Source organism: Myxine glutinosa, chromosome 13, assembly GCF_964187855.1.
Source record: "Myxine glutinosa chromosome 13, kmMyxGlut1.1, whole genome shotgun sequence".
NCBI lineage: Eukaryota > Metazoa > Chordata > Myxini > Myxiniformes > Myxinidae > Myxine > Myxine glutinosa.
Window position 1 is genome coordinate 74,095,714 of NC_136273.1, and position 17,300 is coordinate 74,113,013.

The 17,300-nt window shown below is 42.9% G+C and overlaps 1 protein-coding gene across 2 annotated transcripts in view; it reads right to left on the reverse strand.

Moving 5' to 3' along the window:
* Positions 1-17,300, reverse strand: part of ATM (ATM serine/threonine kinase) — a 224,399-nt gene that overhangs the window by 95,062 nt on the left and 112,037 nt on the right. For both annotated transcript variants that reach the window (XM_078767645.1, XM_078767644.1), the window contains exons 24-31: positions 15,800-15,905; positions 15,469-15,630; positions 14,223-14,383; positions 13,109-13,343; positions 12,883-13,007; positions 9,581-9,704; positions 6,324-6,541; positions 6,047-6,239 (exon numbers count right to left, since the gene is read on the reverse strand). In XM_078767645.1, coding sequence (XP_078623771.1) covers positions 6,047-6,239; positions 6,324-6,541; positions 9,581-9,704; positions 12,883-13,007; positions 13,109-13,343; positions 14,223-14,383; positions 15,469-15,630; positions 15,800-15,905 — 1,324 coding nt within the window. The remainder of the gene's footprint in view (positions 1-6,046; positions 6,240-6,323; positions 6,542-9,580; positions 9,705-12,882; positions 13,008-13,108; positions 13,344-14,222; positions 14,384-15,468; positions 15,631-15,799; positions 15,906-17,300) is intronic.

The following is a 17,300-nucleotide window of genomic DNA, read 5'->3' on the forward strand; positions in this document are numbered from 1 at the left end:
AAATTTAAATAGTCAAGATGGCTTGAAAGTTGTTTGTGAACAATACCTAAAAAAACTACCTACCTACATTACCTATCCACACTGCCTATACCGTTTGAACAGAAAAAACGTTGTTCCAAACAGCATTGCCCCACGGGCTACGCCGTAAAAATATGGCTGCCTAACGACGTGACTGATGACGTCATCATTTTTTTCTCGACAAATTTATCCCGAGATCACGCTCAAGAAATTTCATACTGATTGGATCAAGCATTCTACTTGCGGATTTATGACGTCATAATGAAGGCACCTATGAAATCATCATCAACATATGTTATTCCCAATGGGGAGTACTTTTCAATGAGCCACCATTCATTTTTTTCCATGGAGCGGTTTCAGAGATATATAGGTGCAAAGTGTTTGTTTTTCCAAGATGGCGCCCGTATAGCACGTGACCTATGACGTCATAATTATCATTTAAAAATACCACAAAAGGAGGTGTTCCTACAGTGAAAATTTCATGTCAACGGACCAATTTGTACAGAAAACGAATTTTAAAGGGAATAAACCCACAAAATGCCAGCGGAAGGGACATACATACATACATACATAAAGTTGTGGCCAAAAATATTGGCACCCTTTCACTTTTTTTGAATAATGCACCATTTCTTCCAGAAAATTGTTGAAATAAAAAAATATTTTGGTATCCACATATGTATTTCTTTGGTTTGCAGTGGAACAAAAAAAAAGCTGAAAGAATTCCTAAACCTTGGCTTATTCCACACAGAAATCCTAAAATGGCCCGGACAATATTATTGGCACCTTTTTATTTATTTTTTTTTTTTATTTTTTTTGTATACAAGATCGAGGCTCGTGAAAGAGCGAACATTAATCACACAGAAAGACAAACAGACACACAAAACAAATAACATCGGGAGCGGTAGACAAGATGGGGAGAGAGGGGGAAGGACACAAACACAACATTTGAGAGCAGGGACCGAGAGACATGGAGACATCGAGAGAACTGTGGGAGGGAGAGGGCTTTGGGGGGGAGGCATGGGAAGGGGGGGGGGGGGGGTGGGAGAGGTATAAAACATATGGACACTGCCAAGACTTCCAGGAAAGAAGTTGGAATTTCAAACAAGGTGGATCTGGGGTGAATTAGTGGGGGTAGAAAAGATCAAGGTTTTGGATGGGGGAAGATAAGAGATGGTGGTGAACAGCTGTTTTGAAGACCTGGAGGGAGGAGTGTGATTGAAGTGAGTGTGGGAGTTTGTTCCAGAGGCGGGAGAAAAGAGGAATGAAAGAGTGAAGGTGAGCAGAGAGCCGAGATTTCGGCAGTTTAACCATCAGAGGGTGGCTGGCAGATCTTGTGCGACCTGTAGGAATATTTGGGGGACAGAGCACAGAGAGAGCTGGGGGAGCAAGGCCGGAGAGGAGTCGGTAGAAGACGGAAAGACCACCTACCTGCCTGCGGTGAGTGAGTGAAAACTTTTAGAAGTCAGGAGGCCACCTTTTAGAAGTTGTTAGAAATTATTAGATTTCAAGCAGGTGATTCTCCTTTACTTCGGAATTGAACTCACCTGTGGTGAGATGCAGGTGCCTGCAGGATACAAAAAAAAAATCACTCATGCAACCAGTTTGTATAGAGAAAAGGAGTCATTCTGCTGTTTTGTGTCACTGTGTGCACCGCAATGAGCATGGAGAAAAGAAAGAAAACCAGAGAATTGTCTGGGGAGGTCAGGCACAAGATTGTAGCCAAGCATGGACAATCTCAAGGCGACAAGTCCATCTCCAGAGATCTTGATGTTCCTGTGTCCACCACACACAATGTTATCAGGAAGTTTAAGGCCCATGGCACTGTAGCCAACCTCCCTGGACGTGGCCGCAAGAGAAAACTTGATCGAAGATTTCAGCGAAGGATTGTTCGAAATGTGGAGAAAGCACCTCGATCAACTGCCAAACAGATTCAAGCTGACATTCAGACACAAGGTATGACAGTTTCAACTCACACCATCCGTCGCCAACTCAATGCAAAGGTTTCTTTGGTAGGAGACCCAGGACGACCCCACTGCTGAGAGAGAGACATAAGAAAGCCAGACTGGAGTTTACAAGACACACCTGAACAAGCCAAAATCCTTCTGGGAGAATTACCTGTGGACAGATGAGACCAAATTAGAGCTTTTTGGTAAAGCACATCATCTCTATGTTTACAGAAAACAAAATGAAGCATTCAAAGAAAAGAACACCTTCCCTACAGTCAAACATGGAGGAGTTTCAGTGATGTTTTGAGGTTGCTGTGCTGCCTCTGGCACTGGGTGCCTTGAATGTGTGCATGGCATCATGAAATCAGGAGATTACCAAGGCATTTTGGAGTGCAATGTTCAACCCAGTGTCGGAAAGCTAGGTCTCCGTCGAAGGTCATGGGTCTTGCAGCAGGAAAATGACCCCAAACACACTTGAAAAAGCACCCAGGAATGGTTCAAGACAAAATGCTGGACTGTTCTGAAGTGGCCAGCAATGAGTTCAGATCTAAATCCCATTGAACACCTGTGGAGAGATCTGAAAACAGCAGTTGGGAGAAGGCACCCTTCAAATCTGCGATAACTGGAGCAGTTTGCACAAGAAGAGTGGGCCAAACACCCAGTAGAGAGGTGTAGGAAGCTCATTCATGGCTATAGGAAGCGCTTTACTGCAGTTATTTTGTCCAAAGGCCGTGTTACCAAATATGAAGTCAAGGGTGTCAATAATTTTGTCAGCCATTTCTTGTTATTTTCTGAGTTAAAAAGATAAATTAAGTTCTGAATCAAAAACAAAGGTTCTGTAATATTAACAGTCAAATGAAGAATTGTGGAGACCAAATACTTTTGTCAATTTCAACTTATTTTTAGAGAAAATTGTGAGTTATTTGAAAAAAGTGCAAGGGTGCCAATATTTTTGGCCACGACTGCACGTATATATACTGAAACGCAAAAGAAACTTACCACCTTTGAAACCTTTAAATATCAACAATAACACTGCGTGTAGTAAATGTGTGAACTTATTTGTGGACAATAGTGTCCTCGCTGTCAGACAAAACGGTCACGGATGGTCACTTGAACCTTCAATGGTCACTTCATAGCACAGCTGTTGAACAGCCGTTTTGACTGTCAGTGATTAGCCAAGGGGTACGGGATGATTTTAATGAGCTGCACGTGATGTCTTGATATTGGCTTTAAAAAGGCCAGTGCAAAATGGGCATTTTGACCAAAAAATTTGACCATTTTGACCAACTTCAAAAAGACCGAAAACACAAAAGCAACTTACCACCTTTGAAACCTTTAAATATCAACAATAACACTGCGTATAGTAAATGTGTGAACTTATTTGTGGACAATAGTGTCCTCACTGTCAGACAAAACGGTCACGGATAGTCACTTGAACCTTCAATGGTCACTTCATAGCACAGCTGTTGAACAGCCGTTTTGACTGTCAGTGATTAGCCAAGGGGTACGGGATGATTTTAATGAGCTGCACGTGATGTCTTGATATTGGCTTTAAAAAGGCCAGTGCAAAATGGGCATTTCAATCAACATGCCACGATTGTCAAGGGATCAACGGCAGCGTGCCCTGGGCATGCTGCAAGGTGGACTGAGCTACCGTGAGGTGGCACGTCGCCTTGGCTGTTCACACCAGATGATATCGGCCCTGGTGGACGGAGACACCCTCCACAACTCTGCAGATGACAGACCTCGATCAGGGAGGCCAAGAGTCACCACTGCAAGGCAGGACAGGCAGATGGTCCGAAGTCACCTGCGGGATCGATTCCGTCCAGCATCCCACACTGCGGCAGAAACTCCGGGGCGTGCAAACCTATGGATCTCCAATGATACTGCACGAAGACGACTGCATGACTATGGTCTGACTGCCAGAAGACCATACAGAGGCCCCGTGATGACGGTTGCCCATCGCCGCAACCGTCAGAGATGGTGCCAGCAGCATCAGCGGTGGACCTTGGCGCAGTGGAACGAGGTCGCTTTCAGTGATGAGTCAAGGTTCTGTGTGGACAGTCCTGATGGGCGTGAGTGTGTCTGGAGAAGAACTGGCGAGCGATATGCCGATTGTTGCGTGCGTCAAGCCAACAGGTGGGGTGGCCCAAGTGTGATGGTGTGGGCAGCCATATCAGGCCGGTACAGGACGCCACTGGTGGTTGTGGATGGGAATCTTAACGCCCAGCGGTATGTGGATAACATCCTGCGACCTCATCTGCTGCCATTCCTGCTAGACCACCCAGAACTGAGAACCTTTCAGCATGACAACGCTCGTCCCCATGCTGCTCGCTTTACCACTGCATTTCTCCAAGGCGAGAACATCAACACCATACAGTGGCCTGCGCTCTCCCCTGACCTGAATCCCATAGAGCACCTGTGGGATGAGCTTGGGAGACGCGTAGTTGGCAGGGCCAGGACACGGGCAGAGCTGCTTCAGACATTGAGGACTGAGTGGGACAGAATCCAGCAGCAATCCATCCAAAGACTGGTAGGCAGTATACGCCGACGATGCACTGCCTGTATCCAAAACAATGGTGGCCATACACGCTATTGAAAGGGGACTGACATTGCACCCTGTGCTGTTCTGTACTGTAGAACAAACTGATGAGATGGTGTAGCTTGGTCAAAAACTTGACATGTCATCAATAAAATGCCAATGTTTCAATTAGCAATTGTTGGTTTGTTTTATTTTGAACTGTTACAATTTTATTACATTTCAAACAAGTGGTAAATTTCTTTTGCGTTTTCGGTCTTTTTGAAGTTGGTCAAAATGGTCAAAATGGTCAAATTTTTCGGTCAAAATGCCCATTTTGCACTGGCCTTTTTAAAGCCAATATCAAGACATCACGTGCAGCTCATTAAAATCATCCCGTACCCCTTGGCTAATCACTGACAGTCAAAACGGCTGTTCAACAGCTGTGCTATGAAGTGACCATTGAAGGTTCAAGTGACCATCCGTGACCGTTTTGTCTGACAGCGAGGACACTATTGTCCACAAATAAGTTCACACATTTACTACACGCAGTGTTATTGTTGATATTTAAAGGTTTCAAAGGTGGTAAGTTTCTTTTGCGTTTCAGTATACATACACCGGACTGACAGACAAACGCTGTTCCAGACGTCATTGCCCTGCAGGCTACGCCGTATAAATCAAATCGATCATCGCATGTAACAATCGAGCTGATACAATAGCTCTGACGTAACGTATTCACCTTTGACATTTCAAATCAGAGTTTGATTTCTGACTTAACTATAAATCTCATCTTGGTGCTTCACAGACAAGGCATTGCACCAATGAGTGGGGAATCTTCCAGAGAAAAGATGAAACTGGCTATCCTGTTTGCTAGGCATTCCCTATAAAAAATATAATTCCCCTTTTTAGGCCATTTTTGGGGGTTAGCCTTGCAGGCCCCATGACAATCATCATGGTTCCCTTTTTGAGGCAACGTTTTATGGCCGGATGCCCTTGCTGACGCCAACCCTTTCGTCGCCTCTTACGACACGCAGGGATAGGGTGTACCTATTCTAAACCGGGGCACACACAGGGGCACATGTTCCCTGTTGGCCATTCCATAATCCAATACCTTTCGAAGAGTTGGCGAATGTGTTCTGGTACACTGTCTAAATTCTGACCTACCCACATGCAAAAACTAATGAAAACCAACGGTCAGGTGCTGCCTATGGATGAATGCCATGTAAACAATTCCTACCCACAGGTATGTCCCTGCATTTGTGGACATATATGTTCCAATTGATAGTAGGGAAAGCTAATAAATTACATTTCATAACTTCAATTTATTCAAAGCAATTTATTAACCTATCTCTGCTAGACATTCCATAGTTAATGTTGATACATTTTGTTAGGCCTCGAGCAGATATTTATTTCCACCTTACAGACAAGATGGTCTGAATGAACGATTACCGTGCCTGTATTTCATAAAAATCAGAAAAGATAATTAAAATACCTGAAGTATTAAATAAATAAACAAAGATAAAAGACAAAAACAGCCTCCAAAAGGCCTACAGTGAGTACCAACCTGTGTCTGACAGCCTGGATGGTGTGGTCTCGTGCTATTTTGTGAAGCTAGTGGCACAAGAACAGAAACAATGGGTTGCAGATGTTCGGCAAGCTCCTTAGGCCGCCAAATTAGAGCAGCATTACATGTACTCTTCAACATCCAAAGCTGCAACATTTGGGAGCGTGTGCTGGGGTCATTGAGTTGGGCTGACCTGCCAACAACACACACAAGCAAATATTAATATCTGCTCTTATAATGGCCAAGCCCTCTCGACTGCACTCGCTACGTGCATTACCGGCTTTGGTCGGACCGCAGGAAGTGCACAAGCGAGTAAACGATGTCTCGAAGCACGAAGGACCCCAGGTCCCATGAGGTGCTGCCCGATAGAGCTGGTAGGTTCGGCAACAACTCGAGCACAAAGAGAGCGTACGAACGCAGAGCGCGTAGGCGTTCTGAATCCTGGAGGCTCTCCACTTGCTGTAACTGGCTCAGCATTATGCATTGAATGATGTCCTGGCATGATGAGAAAAAAATGTGATGAAAATAAATGATATTGAGGATCGATGATAAGAACAGTTCAATGTTAGGAAAATAGGAGAAAAAGGAAAGGACAAATAAATATATATATATACAGTCACGTGAAAAAGTAAGTACACCCCATGTAAAGTTTTGACTTTTTAAACATATTTCAACATACAGCTATTTAATCTTCATTTCAACAATATTGATAGATAAAGGTGATATAATATAACAAATATCATGAAACATTTACATTTTGTAGTCCATTGTATAATTCAAATAAACATAAATGCAAATTTCGCATGTGGAAAAAGAAAGTACACCCCTAAATTTATCACTACTTCCAATACCTAAAATTAGAATCAGGTGCACCAGCTCAGGTGCAAATGATTAGAACATCGTTAGAGAGGATCTTGGAGGAACCTGTCTTATTTAAACCTCAGACATTTAGTTTGGTTTGCTCTTTGTTGTTGAAGTGTGCGGCGTCACCATGCCAAGATCAAAAGAGCTCTCTGAGGCCTTCAGAAAGAAGGTTATAGATGCCTACGAGTCTGGGAAGGGATTTAAAAAGCTCTCCAAACAATTTGAAATCAATCATTCGACTGTCCGGAAGATCATCTACAAGTGGAGAAGATGCCAAACAACTGACAACTTGTTCAGGCCAGGCCGCCCCAGCAAGTTCAGCCCGAGAGCAGACCGCAAGATGCTGAAAGAAGTCTCAAAGAACCCCAGAATGTCATCACGGGACCTACAGGTAGCTCTTGCCACTGTTGATGTCAAAGTGCATGAGTCTACCATTAGAAAGAGGCTGCACAAATTTGATCTACATGGGAGGTGTGCCAGGAGGAAACCTTTGCTGTCCAGAAAAAACATCAGGGCAAGACTAAAGTTTAACCAATGAACACCTAGGCAAAGACCAACACTTCTGGAATAATGTGCTCTGGACAGATGAGTCAAACGTAGAGCTATTTGGCCACAGTACCAGAAGACATGTTTGGCGAAAACCAAAGACAGCATTTGACCACAAGAACCTGATACCAAATGTAAAGCATGGTGGTGGAAATATTATGGTTTGGGGCAGCTTTGCTGCATCAGGGCCTGGGCAGCTCACCATCATAGAATCCACTATGAATTCTTCATTGTACCAGAGGGTGCTTGAGGATAATGTGAGGCCATCTGTCGGAAAGTTGAAGCTCAACCGAAGGTGGACCTTGCAACATGACAATGACCCTAAACATACCAGTAAATCCACCAAGGAATGGCTGAAAAGAAAGAAATTGAGGGTTCTGGAATGACCAAGTCAAAGCCCGGATCTAAATCCCATCGAGATGTTGTGGGGGGATTTGATACGAGGTGTGCATGCAAGAAACCCCTCAAACATCGCAGAGCTGAAAGAATTCTGCATGGAGGAGTGGGCAAAAATTTCTCCCAGTCCATGTCAGAGACTGGTAGACAGTTACAAGAAACGCCGACTTGAGGTTGTTTCTGCCAAAGGGGGCAATACCACCTATTAGAGCCAAGGATGTACTTACTTTTTCCACATGCGAAATTTGCATTTATGTTTATTTAAATTATACAATGGACTACAAAATGTAAATGTTTCATGATATTTGTTATATTATATCACCTTTATCTGTCAATATTGTTGAAATGAAGATCAAATAGCTGTATGTTGAAATATGTTGAAAAAGTCAAAATTTTACATGGGGTGTACTTACTTTTTCACGTGACTGTATACTTATATATATCAAGCTATGCTGAATGTGTCACAATATACATCCAAGTCAGATTTTTGGTGATTATAAGTCGAAGTTCAAGATGGCAAAGGATCCAGTATGATGCCGCCCATCAATCTTGAAGGTGCAGATCAGAGCTGGTAAGTGTTGTTGAAGCAGAGTGGGTGAGCTGTTACATCCAGTGAGTTATATTTTCATCCCTGTCTGTGAGCAGAATATCTCAAAAAGTTATGAATGGATTCAGATGAAACTTGGTGGACAGGTTGGGTGTGTGACAAGGACATATTAATTCGATTTTGGTGATGGGTTAAATTAATTTTTTTGATTAATTTCCACATAAGATTTTTTATTAATTTCTAGATAAGGGATTTTATTAATTTTTTAAGTGATTCTTCATAATTGAAAGAAAAAACAGTAATATAACATGATATTTCAAGAAGTTTGGATGGGCTATGACAAAGCTTGGTAGATGAGTTGGGTGGGTGACAAGAACAAGGCGATTCGATTTTGGTTAAGGTCCAGATATAGATCCGTCCTATCAGTGGGATACAAAACCTAAACTGTTCAGCCTGGCGGAGTTATGTTCTCTATCGAATGCCGTTCTAGCTTGACATGCAATCAGGACTTCAAATGGTCCTACGGTGATGCTATCCCTTGTGGGTCTGTCTTGCAGATGGATGTCAATGGTAAAATCCAAGACGTTACATTTTGGACAGGTTCATTCAGAACGACTACATCAGGCTGCTTTTTTACCTCATCAATAAGGGAAGTTCTCCAAACTTATCCACCAATCCATATAATTTCAAAAAAGAATCGTTTGCACAGTTCTGACTGCCAGCTTAATGTTCGATGCATAGCTCATTGCCTATTAGTTAATCCGGTTTCCCTATTGTTCCTCATGGATATTTGATTGAGAAAGTTGATTTACAACTGAATGGCTTTCTAAGCTATTCAAAAGGGAAATACAAGACAACAAGTTTGAACTGGCACTACTGCCAAGTTAGAGCAGACAAGTTAAACAGTTTAACCCCTTCCCAAAGATCATTGACAAGTCAAATAGACTTTACAGGCCACACAATAGTGACAAGTGTAATGCTCTATCCAATGACGTAATTTTAATGTGAAGAATATTTAAAAAATGAATGTTATTTTTGTTTCACATTAAGAGTGAAGCAAGCGGGGATTCTAACAAGGAAAGCATGTTGGCGTTTGGGGAGAATGAGGAATTATGCTCAACATCCCCACACAGAACAGAACTCCATGACCAATACTTATTCCTCATTGTCTTATAACTCACCGGCTTGTGGGTCAAGGTTTTAATGATGCTGCCTTCCTGTCCCAAGCAAGAAGCGAGGTAGGCCAAAGAAGAGCGGAGAATCCGTGGAGAAAATGACGGTCGATGAAACGTCGGGTCCAAGTCACTTCAACAAAGACAAAACACAAGATTAGCCAAAACTTTCTGTAACCTTGAACATCTCATTGAGGTCCCAGAATAATATATTCCTTGCTAACAATTTTTTTAACCTTCCCCAACACCTACAGCTGGGTGACGACATCCAAAGTACTCGAGAATGCAAGCTTAAAATCACCAAAACATATTTGATGTTTCAACAAAATATATTATGATTACTGTATTTTTCAGCTATAAGTCGATGTGGAGTACAAGTCTAATTGGCCAATTTTCTTTAATTCATCGATAAGTCAATTTGGAGTATAAGACGAAGCTAGATCAATCACAGTAGTTGGCAAAACTTTCAGTCAGAACAATCAAGGTGTTAATTCCCCTCACACTGTCACGACGCATCGCTAGCTACTGCACTCCCAGGATCATGAATATAAATGAGCTGTTTTGTGCATATTATTAGATGCCTGCCAGTTTCACCGGAGTGGACTACCGGTATAGGTTTGCTCTCTGTCTGTCCATCCCACCTGGTGTTTTTCCGACTTTTTACCCTTTAACATATTCAAACGACATTTCTCGCTGATACCGTATTTCCTGTGCACGGTCATATTCACCATTTTCCTCTGGGACTTTAACCTTCAACTTGCAAATGAAAAGCTGCCGGGTACGACTTGCGTGGCTTTCCAGGAAGCATTTTGAGATGACGTGGTAACGATTGACAGATACACTACCGGTTAAAAGTTTTAGAACACCTCAATTTTTCCAGTTTTTATTTAAATTTACGCAGTTTAATGTCTCAATGTACTCTGAAATTAAGCATAGAACAAATAAACAATTGGAGATAAAAAAGAAATCAGAGAATCATTTTGTTTAACAAATTTTAATTAAAATTTTTGACTCAGCAAAGTAGCCACCTTTTGCAGATATAACCGCCGAACACACTTGTGGCATTCTTTCTACAATGGTAATCAAATATTGTTCGGGAAGTTCTTCCCAACACTGTTGCAGAAGTTCCCACAAATGTGTTGCACTTGGAGGTTGCTTTGCGTTCACCCTTCTGTCCAGTTCATCCCAAACCAGCTCGATGGGGTTTAAGTCTGGAGACTGTGCTGGCCATTCCATGATTTGAAGCCTACCATCTTGTTCTTTTCCTCGAAGGTAGTTTTGAGATAGCCTGGAGGTGTGTTTAGGGTCATTATCTTGCTGTAGGATGAACCCCTGACCAACCAGGTGTATACCCGAGGGTATTGCATGGCGCTGCAAAATGCTGTGGTAGCCCTTTTGGTTCAGGGTGCCAGTCACTCTGTGCAAGTCGCCGACTCTGGATTCAGCAAAAGAGCCCCAAACCATCAGGCTTCCTCCTCCATGTTTGACAGTTGGTGTCACACACTGAGGAACCATCCTTTCGCCTACTTGACGGCGTACAAAAAGATTTCAAATTTTGATTCATCGGTCCATAAGACCTTCTTCCAGTCTTCAGTAGTCCACTGGCGGTGCTTCATGGCCCAGGCAAGCCTCTTTTTCTTATTTTGCCATCTTAGCAATGGCTTTCTTACTGCCACTCGACCTATCAAACCTGCAGCTCGAAGTCTTCTCTTCACATTTGAAACTGAGACTTGCTTACTTCGACCAGTGTTAAGCTCTGCTTGAAGCTGTTGTCCTGTGAACCGTCTATCACGCAAGCTGTTGACTCTCAGAAACTTGTCTTCTGATTCTGTTGTGGCTTTGGGTCTGCCAGACCTCTTCCTGTCAGAGTTTCCTCCAGTTTCCAATATACTACTTCCTGCAGTGCAATGAATGAATGAATGAATGATCGTTTTTTTTTAAGGCCATTTTTCCCCGCTAGAGTGGGGGTTAGCCTTGCGGGCCCCATGACAATCATGGTTCCCTGTTTGAGGCAATGTTTTTATGGCCGGATGCCCTTCCTGGCGCCAACGCTTAGTCGCCTCTTACGATGCGCAGGGATACGGTGTATTTATTCTCGGCCGTGGTACACACCGGGATCATTCAGCCCAGCAAGCTGGTACTCAATTTGCCGACCTCGGAAGGATGACAGGCTGAGTCAACCCCCCTGGCGTTAATTCAGCGATCGACCAATATTGTCCAAATAATGCTTCAGAGGGTGTAATAACAGTCTGTTCCAATACTGCTTTTATACAGACAGGGGGTTTGTAATCAAGTATTCAGCAGAGGTTGGGACACCTGTAGGAATTGTTTGCATCAATTGTCAAGGCTTAATTTACTTACATTGCTGCAGAAGTAAGTTGTTAACCCATTACTTGTTCCCTGAAAAAGGCCTTTTTTTTTTTTACAATATAACTGTGCAATTTACATTATTTTCCCGTTTTTGCTAACCTAAACTTTTTTTTTAACCTCGAGCAGTTTACTGCTTACCTTTGTACCATTTCAGGTTATTCACTGGACATTATCCTGCATATATTTCAATAAAAACTGGAAAAATTGAGGTGTTCCAAAACTTTTGAACGGTAGTGTATGATGAGGATTGAAAGGGATGGATCAAACGTAATTGGCGCTTATGTGCTTGTTATGGATTGGATAATTTTGCATGTGTCAGTGAGGCGATTGACGCCAGTTGCTCAACCAATCGACAAACATTCTGGGCAATGATTTTTGTAGTGTGTTTGAAATTAATTATGGAATTTATTTCAGATTATATCACACTTTGCAATTTCTTTTTCATTTGTGCAATTCAATGTCTAAATATCCATAGATAAGTCAATAGTGAGTACAAGTCGAGGCCTGGACTTCTGGGGGGAAAACAATCGACTTGTTTGCCAAAAAATAATGGGGATACAGAACGAACATAGACTCAAGGAGAGGGAAATCATTCCTATGTCACATGTCCCCTCCTTTAATTGAATCTCTCATTCCTGTGCCATTTTCAGCTTACCCCAAAGCAATTGCTGCAATTGGTGATGCACATTAGTCATTATATGCTTGAGTTTGAATGTTAACTTTATTATATTGTGATGTTAAATTTTTTGTCCACTGCTGAAAACAACTGCAGTACAAGGTCCTTCTCTTCTTTCTAGCAATCAGCTTCCAGCCGACAACAAAATGTCTCATCAGAACTGCATATCGCAAAACTGATCATCATTTTTGTCTGGGACACTACAAGTACACATGTTAATAATCAATGGAAGAAAAAAAAAAACAATATCATAATAGTTTTGCACCTGGTGAAATCATAATCATTTCCATGACTTTCTCCACCTGTTCCATCCTCTTCCCCTCCACCAAGAGTGCCAAGCAGCTCTACAATGATCTCTGGGAGGTACATCATCATCAAATGGTCCACACCCTGCATGGATGAACAAAATGCGTATCATTAAACTTCCCCAAGGTGAAAATCAAAATAAATAATGTTTTGATCCTCACCAGGTATTCCTGCTGCATACATACCTGGTTGCCGATGCATTCATCTTCTTTCAGCATTGTGAGAAAGCGTCGGGCTTTGGTGTGGTTTGGGACGCCGGCATTATCTGAGGCCAACCAGGGGAGCAGTCCGGCCATTAGACGTGGGAAGCAGCCGGACAGTAGCTGGCCTACCGTGCGATCCATAACTTGGCACACGAGGTTCAGACTTGTTATATCCAAACGCCATGCCAGCTGGGGTACCAACTCCTGCCAATAAGATCTAGAAGCCAAGAAATGAATCCATATTATCTTGCAGGCCCAAAATTCCTCATATGCTGTTAGGGAGCTGGAACTTCTCAAAGGCAAAATTTGTTAATTTTTTTATCTCACAATTTCATTTCGCTTGTATCAGATAATCAAAACTTTAACTGAGTAAACTTATTGAAATCAGAATTTTGCAACTGACCGATACAGTTATGGAAATAACCATAATCTCAATACACAATTTGAACAAGCAACCTTTGTTTGATGACAAAGGCACATTTTACGTACAATAATGCCTCGAGTTTAAATAACAAGCAGCAGGTACTTCGCATCAAGGCAGAAAGCAAAACGCTACATTTCACTATTATAGTCTTCAGACTTGCAAATGGTGGAGGTTCATGATAGTCTGAAAGAAGGAAGATTTGACAGTGCACTGTAATATCGGGGAGGGTGGGTGAGATAGTGGGGCAAATATATTTTGTGTCGTGGATAATAATATCCTCTGTCTGCAGAAGGGGTCAGTAAACCACTTGCATGGTGTCACATGTGCAGGCGAAAATTGTAAGTCATCCCCCAGATTTTGTTTGGTGCCCATGACCTAACACTGGGTACTACCCAACATGTATGCAAAATTTCGTGATGGTCCAGCCTGGTTTTTTTTCTATGATTTCCAGACATGTACATGCGCACGAACACACACACACGCATGCACACACTAACAAACACACACACACACACACACACACACATACACACACACGCACGCACACACACACACACAATTTAAGATCGTGGGATGTAACATTAATGACAGGCGTATATTAAAATTTCCAAGCTCCACACATGATCGTAGACCGATGGCATTTGCATTTTCAACAGAGGACAATATGCTCACCTGCAGAAGTCCTCAAACTCATTGCACCCAATAAGTGTGAAAGGAAAGTGTGTTAAGGCATGCTCTTCTTCCAACCAGGTGTATAGCAAGTAACTTAAGTGCTTCTCCAAGTAGGATTTGCAGGCATCAGGTTTGGACTCCTTAGCCAGCAGAGCAAAGGCCTGTAAGGCCAAAGATTTTATGGAACTGTCAATGATCCGTGAAAGCCGGAACATCACCAAATGAATCCATAGCATTACCACGATTCACGGTTTGCGCAGGTTTATGCAAAAAATTGGAAATCGATGTGCAGGTTGCATTGTATTTTCGAATACTTTGACTTAAAATAAAGTTAGGAAACGTGAGCGATTGCAAAAACAGCATTTTTCAAATGCATGGAATGACTAGCACCAAGCACTTCCCTTTCTACCAGGATCTGTTATTTATTATGATTGGAAAACAAAACTCAGTGGGACCAGAAATGCACATAAGTTAAGAATTTGGCCTCCTGGTTGCATCATTATTATAGCACAGCAGTGTTGCTGATGCAGTGCCCCTGTAGGTTATGGCAAGTATTTGGCGAAGGTACAGGCACATAATAGCCTATTCATTTTCAAAGCCACCATGGAATCTTTAACGTCAACCATGGAATACCAATAGATAGACAACTGGCTTAATTCCCCCTCAAAAAGACGGTATACTCATTATTTTTCTTTCGTGGGCAGCACAAGACTGCAGGGTAGCATTATTGGCTGAGGGCATGGCTGTGCTGCTGATCCAGTGCCCTTTGTAGGTTAGAGCAGGAATTTGTAATTTGTTCATGGTGCCGGCGATAGCTCATCTACTCTTCATGAAGGACACCGTGGGATCTGCAATGTCCACCAACTAATGCTGGCAGACAGGACGCCCCGTTTAACGTCCATCCGAGGGACGGCACACACATTGCACATTGATGAATGCCTGTGAAACGCCAGGTTAACAGCTTATACTTTTATACTTGGGTCAATATTGGAACCCAGGCTAGTATAGACAGCTTAGAGGTGAGTGTGCACACTTCTAGTCTAAGCCAACCTGCCAGCCGGCATACTCATTGATGTGACACCCTGCTTGCGAAGCACCAGGCTGACAGTTTACAGTTGGGCCATGAATCAAACCCAGGGCAGACAACTCAAATGTTGAGTATACTCCTTCAAATCTATCCTGTCAGCCCAGCTGAAGCGGTGAAATTGAATGACAGAGGTGTAGGTTACAGTCATTAGAATATGACCTTGTGCAGCAGGGAAGGTGGCAGGGCATGCTGTGTGTGAGCTCTCAGCAGGCGGTAAGTGGCCGTGGGTGCACAAAAAGGGCTGCACTGGGCCACCGCAAGCAGAGGAAGAACCAGCACTGCCTCAGCACAGTCACCATCAATGGAATCTCCCTGCACAGCCTGCACAGTAACCCCAAGCGTTATGTTCACAATGGTCACCATTAACGACACTGCTGATTTTGGTGAAGCATGACATTCAATGACCATTATTAACTTCACCAGCTACATTTCAACATAATCTGATGTGAATATCTTTTTTAAATATGTGAATGTGTGTTAAGGAGTTGACCCTGGGTAGTGTGGTACTCAAGGTCTTCTTCCAGATATCTTCGATAGCGGATCGCTGCACGTCTGGAGGTAGGGCATGGGGTTGCTCACCCATACTCTCGAACAACCTTGGGTATCAATAGAAATTACATTAAAATAAATGTTGCACCAATCCAATAACAGGGAAAGCAGAACAAACAAGCAAATTCAGAAACAAAAAGGTCCTAGGGATCATCGTAGTTCCATTAATGAACAACATAAACAGCAGAGAAAGAGATAAATTGTATATAATTATTTGCATATTTTTTTTGCATATAAAATATGCATTTTACATTTGCATATAAAATGCATATTTGCAACATATGTGCTTGGGTCAGTACACACATACAGTGTCAATAGAAAGTCCACACCCCATTTCAAAATTTTCACCTTTTGTTGTCTTATAACCTGGAATGAAATTGCATTATATCTGACTTTTCCAACCTTTATTTACACATCCAAACCCACAACTTCCAAGTGAAAAACAAATTTTACAATTTTCAGAAATAAATGTTTTCAAACGTCAAATGAAACGTTAAATGAAAATGCTTCATTAAATCTATTACTGTAATTAGTCGCTGCTCAATACAGCATCATCCGATAACATCCCCCACAAACAATGGGCAGACAACTCATCCCTCCCGCAGCTACCCACAATGCTCAAATGCGTACATATACCCACTGTGTCCTGGGTCTCAAACATTCTTCTTGTCCCGTTGCTTTGAGCTGAATTTTTCCCTCTCGCTCTGCTCATTGTTCAATCATGCTCCCAAGCACAAGACCAGTGCCAGAGATGCGACAACTACCAAGAGGCAGAAAAAAGTGATGACTGAGCAACAATTTGGAGCTGCTCGACAGGCTTTCTAAAGGGGAGAGTGCGGCCTCTGTTGGCAGGCATTGCGACGTCAACGAATCCACCATTCGCTACATACGGAAGAGAAGGCGATTCATGAAAGTGTTGCAGTGAGCGCTGTAGCGAGTATGAAGGTGGACACCCATGTCCTGGATGTCCACATAGAAAGGATGGAGAAGGCTCTCAGCACATGGATCGAGGGCAACATGCAAAAGAGTATGCCTTTGAATGGACCTCTCATTTGCGCAAACGCAAAAGGGGACTTCATGCTGAAACCCATGATGCTGTACCGTTCCCTGAACCCACTCACTGAGGAGTTGGAGGCCATTACAATGGTTTCCAAGGAGGAGGAGGCAGGCAGTGATGAGGAAGAGGTGCCAAGGTCCAACCTCACAGTCCAGTTCCTAGAAAAGGTGCTGCAGGACATGCGGGCAATTGCCGACAAAGTGCAAGACGCTGACCCAGTCATGGCATTGTACCACAAGATCAAGAGAGGCTTGGATGATGTGTTGCTCCCCTACAAAGACCTACATCGAAACCTGCGGCAATCTGCCAGGCAGCTCTCCATTACACATTTCTTCCGCCCTGCTCCCTCCACCTCAAGACCATCGGCACCGTATACTGCCTGTCC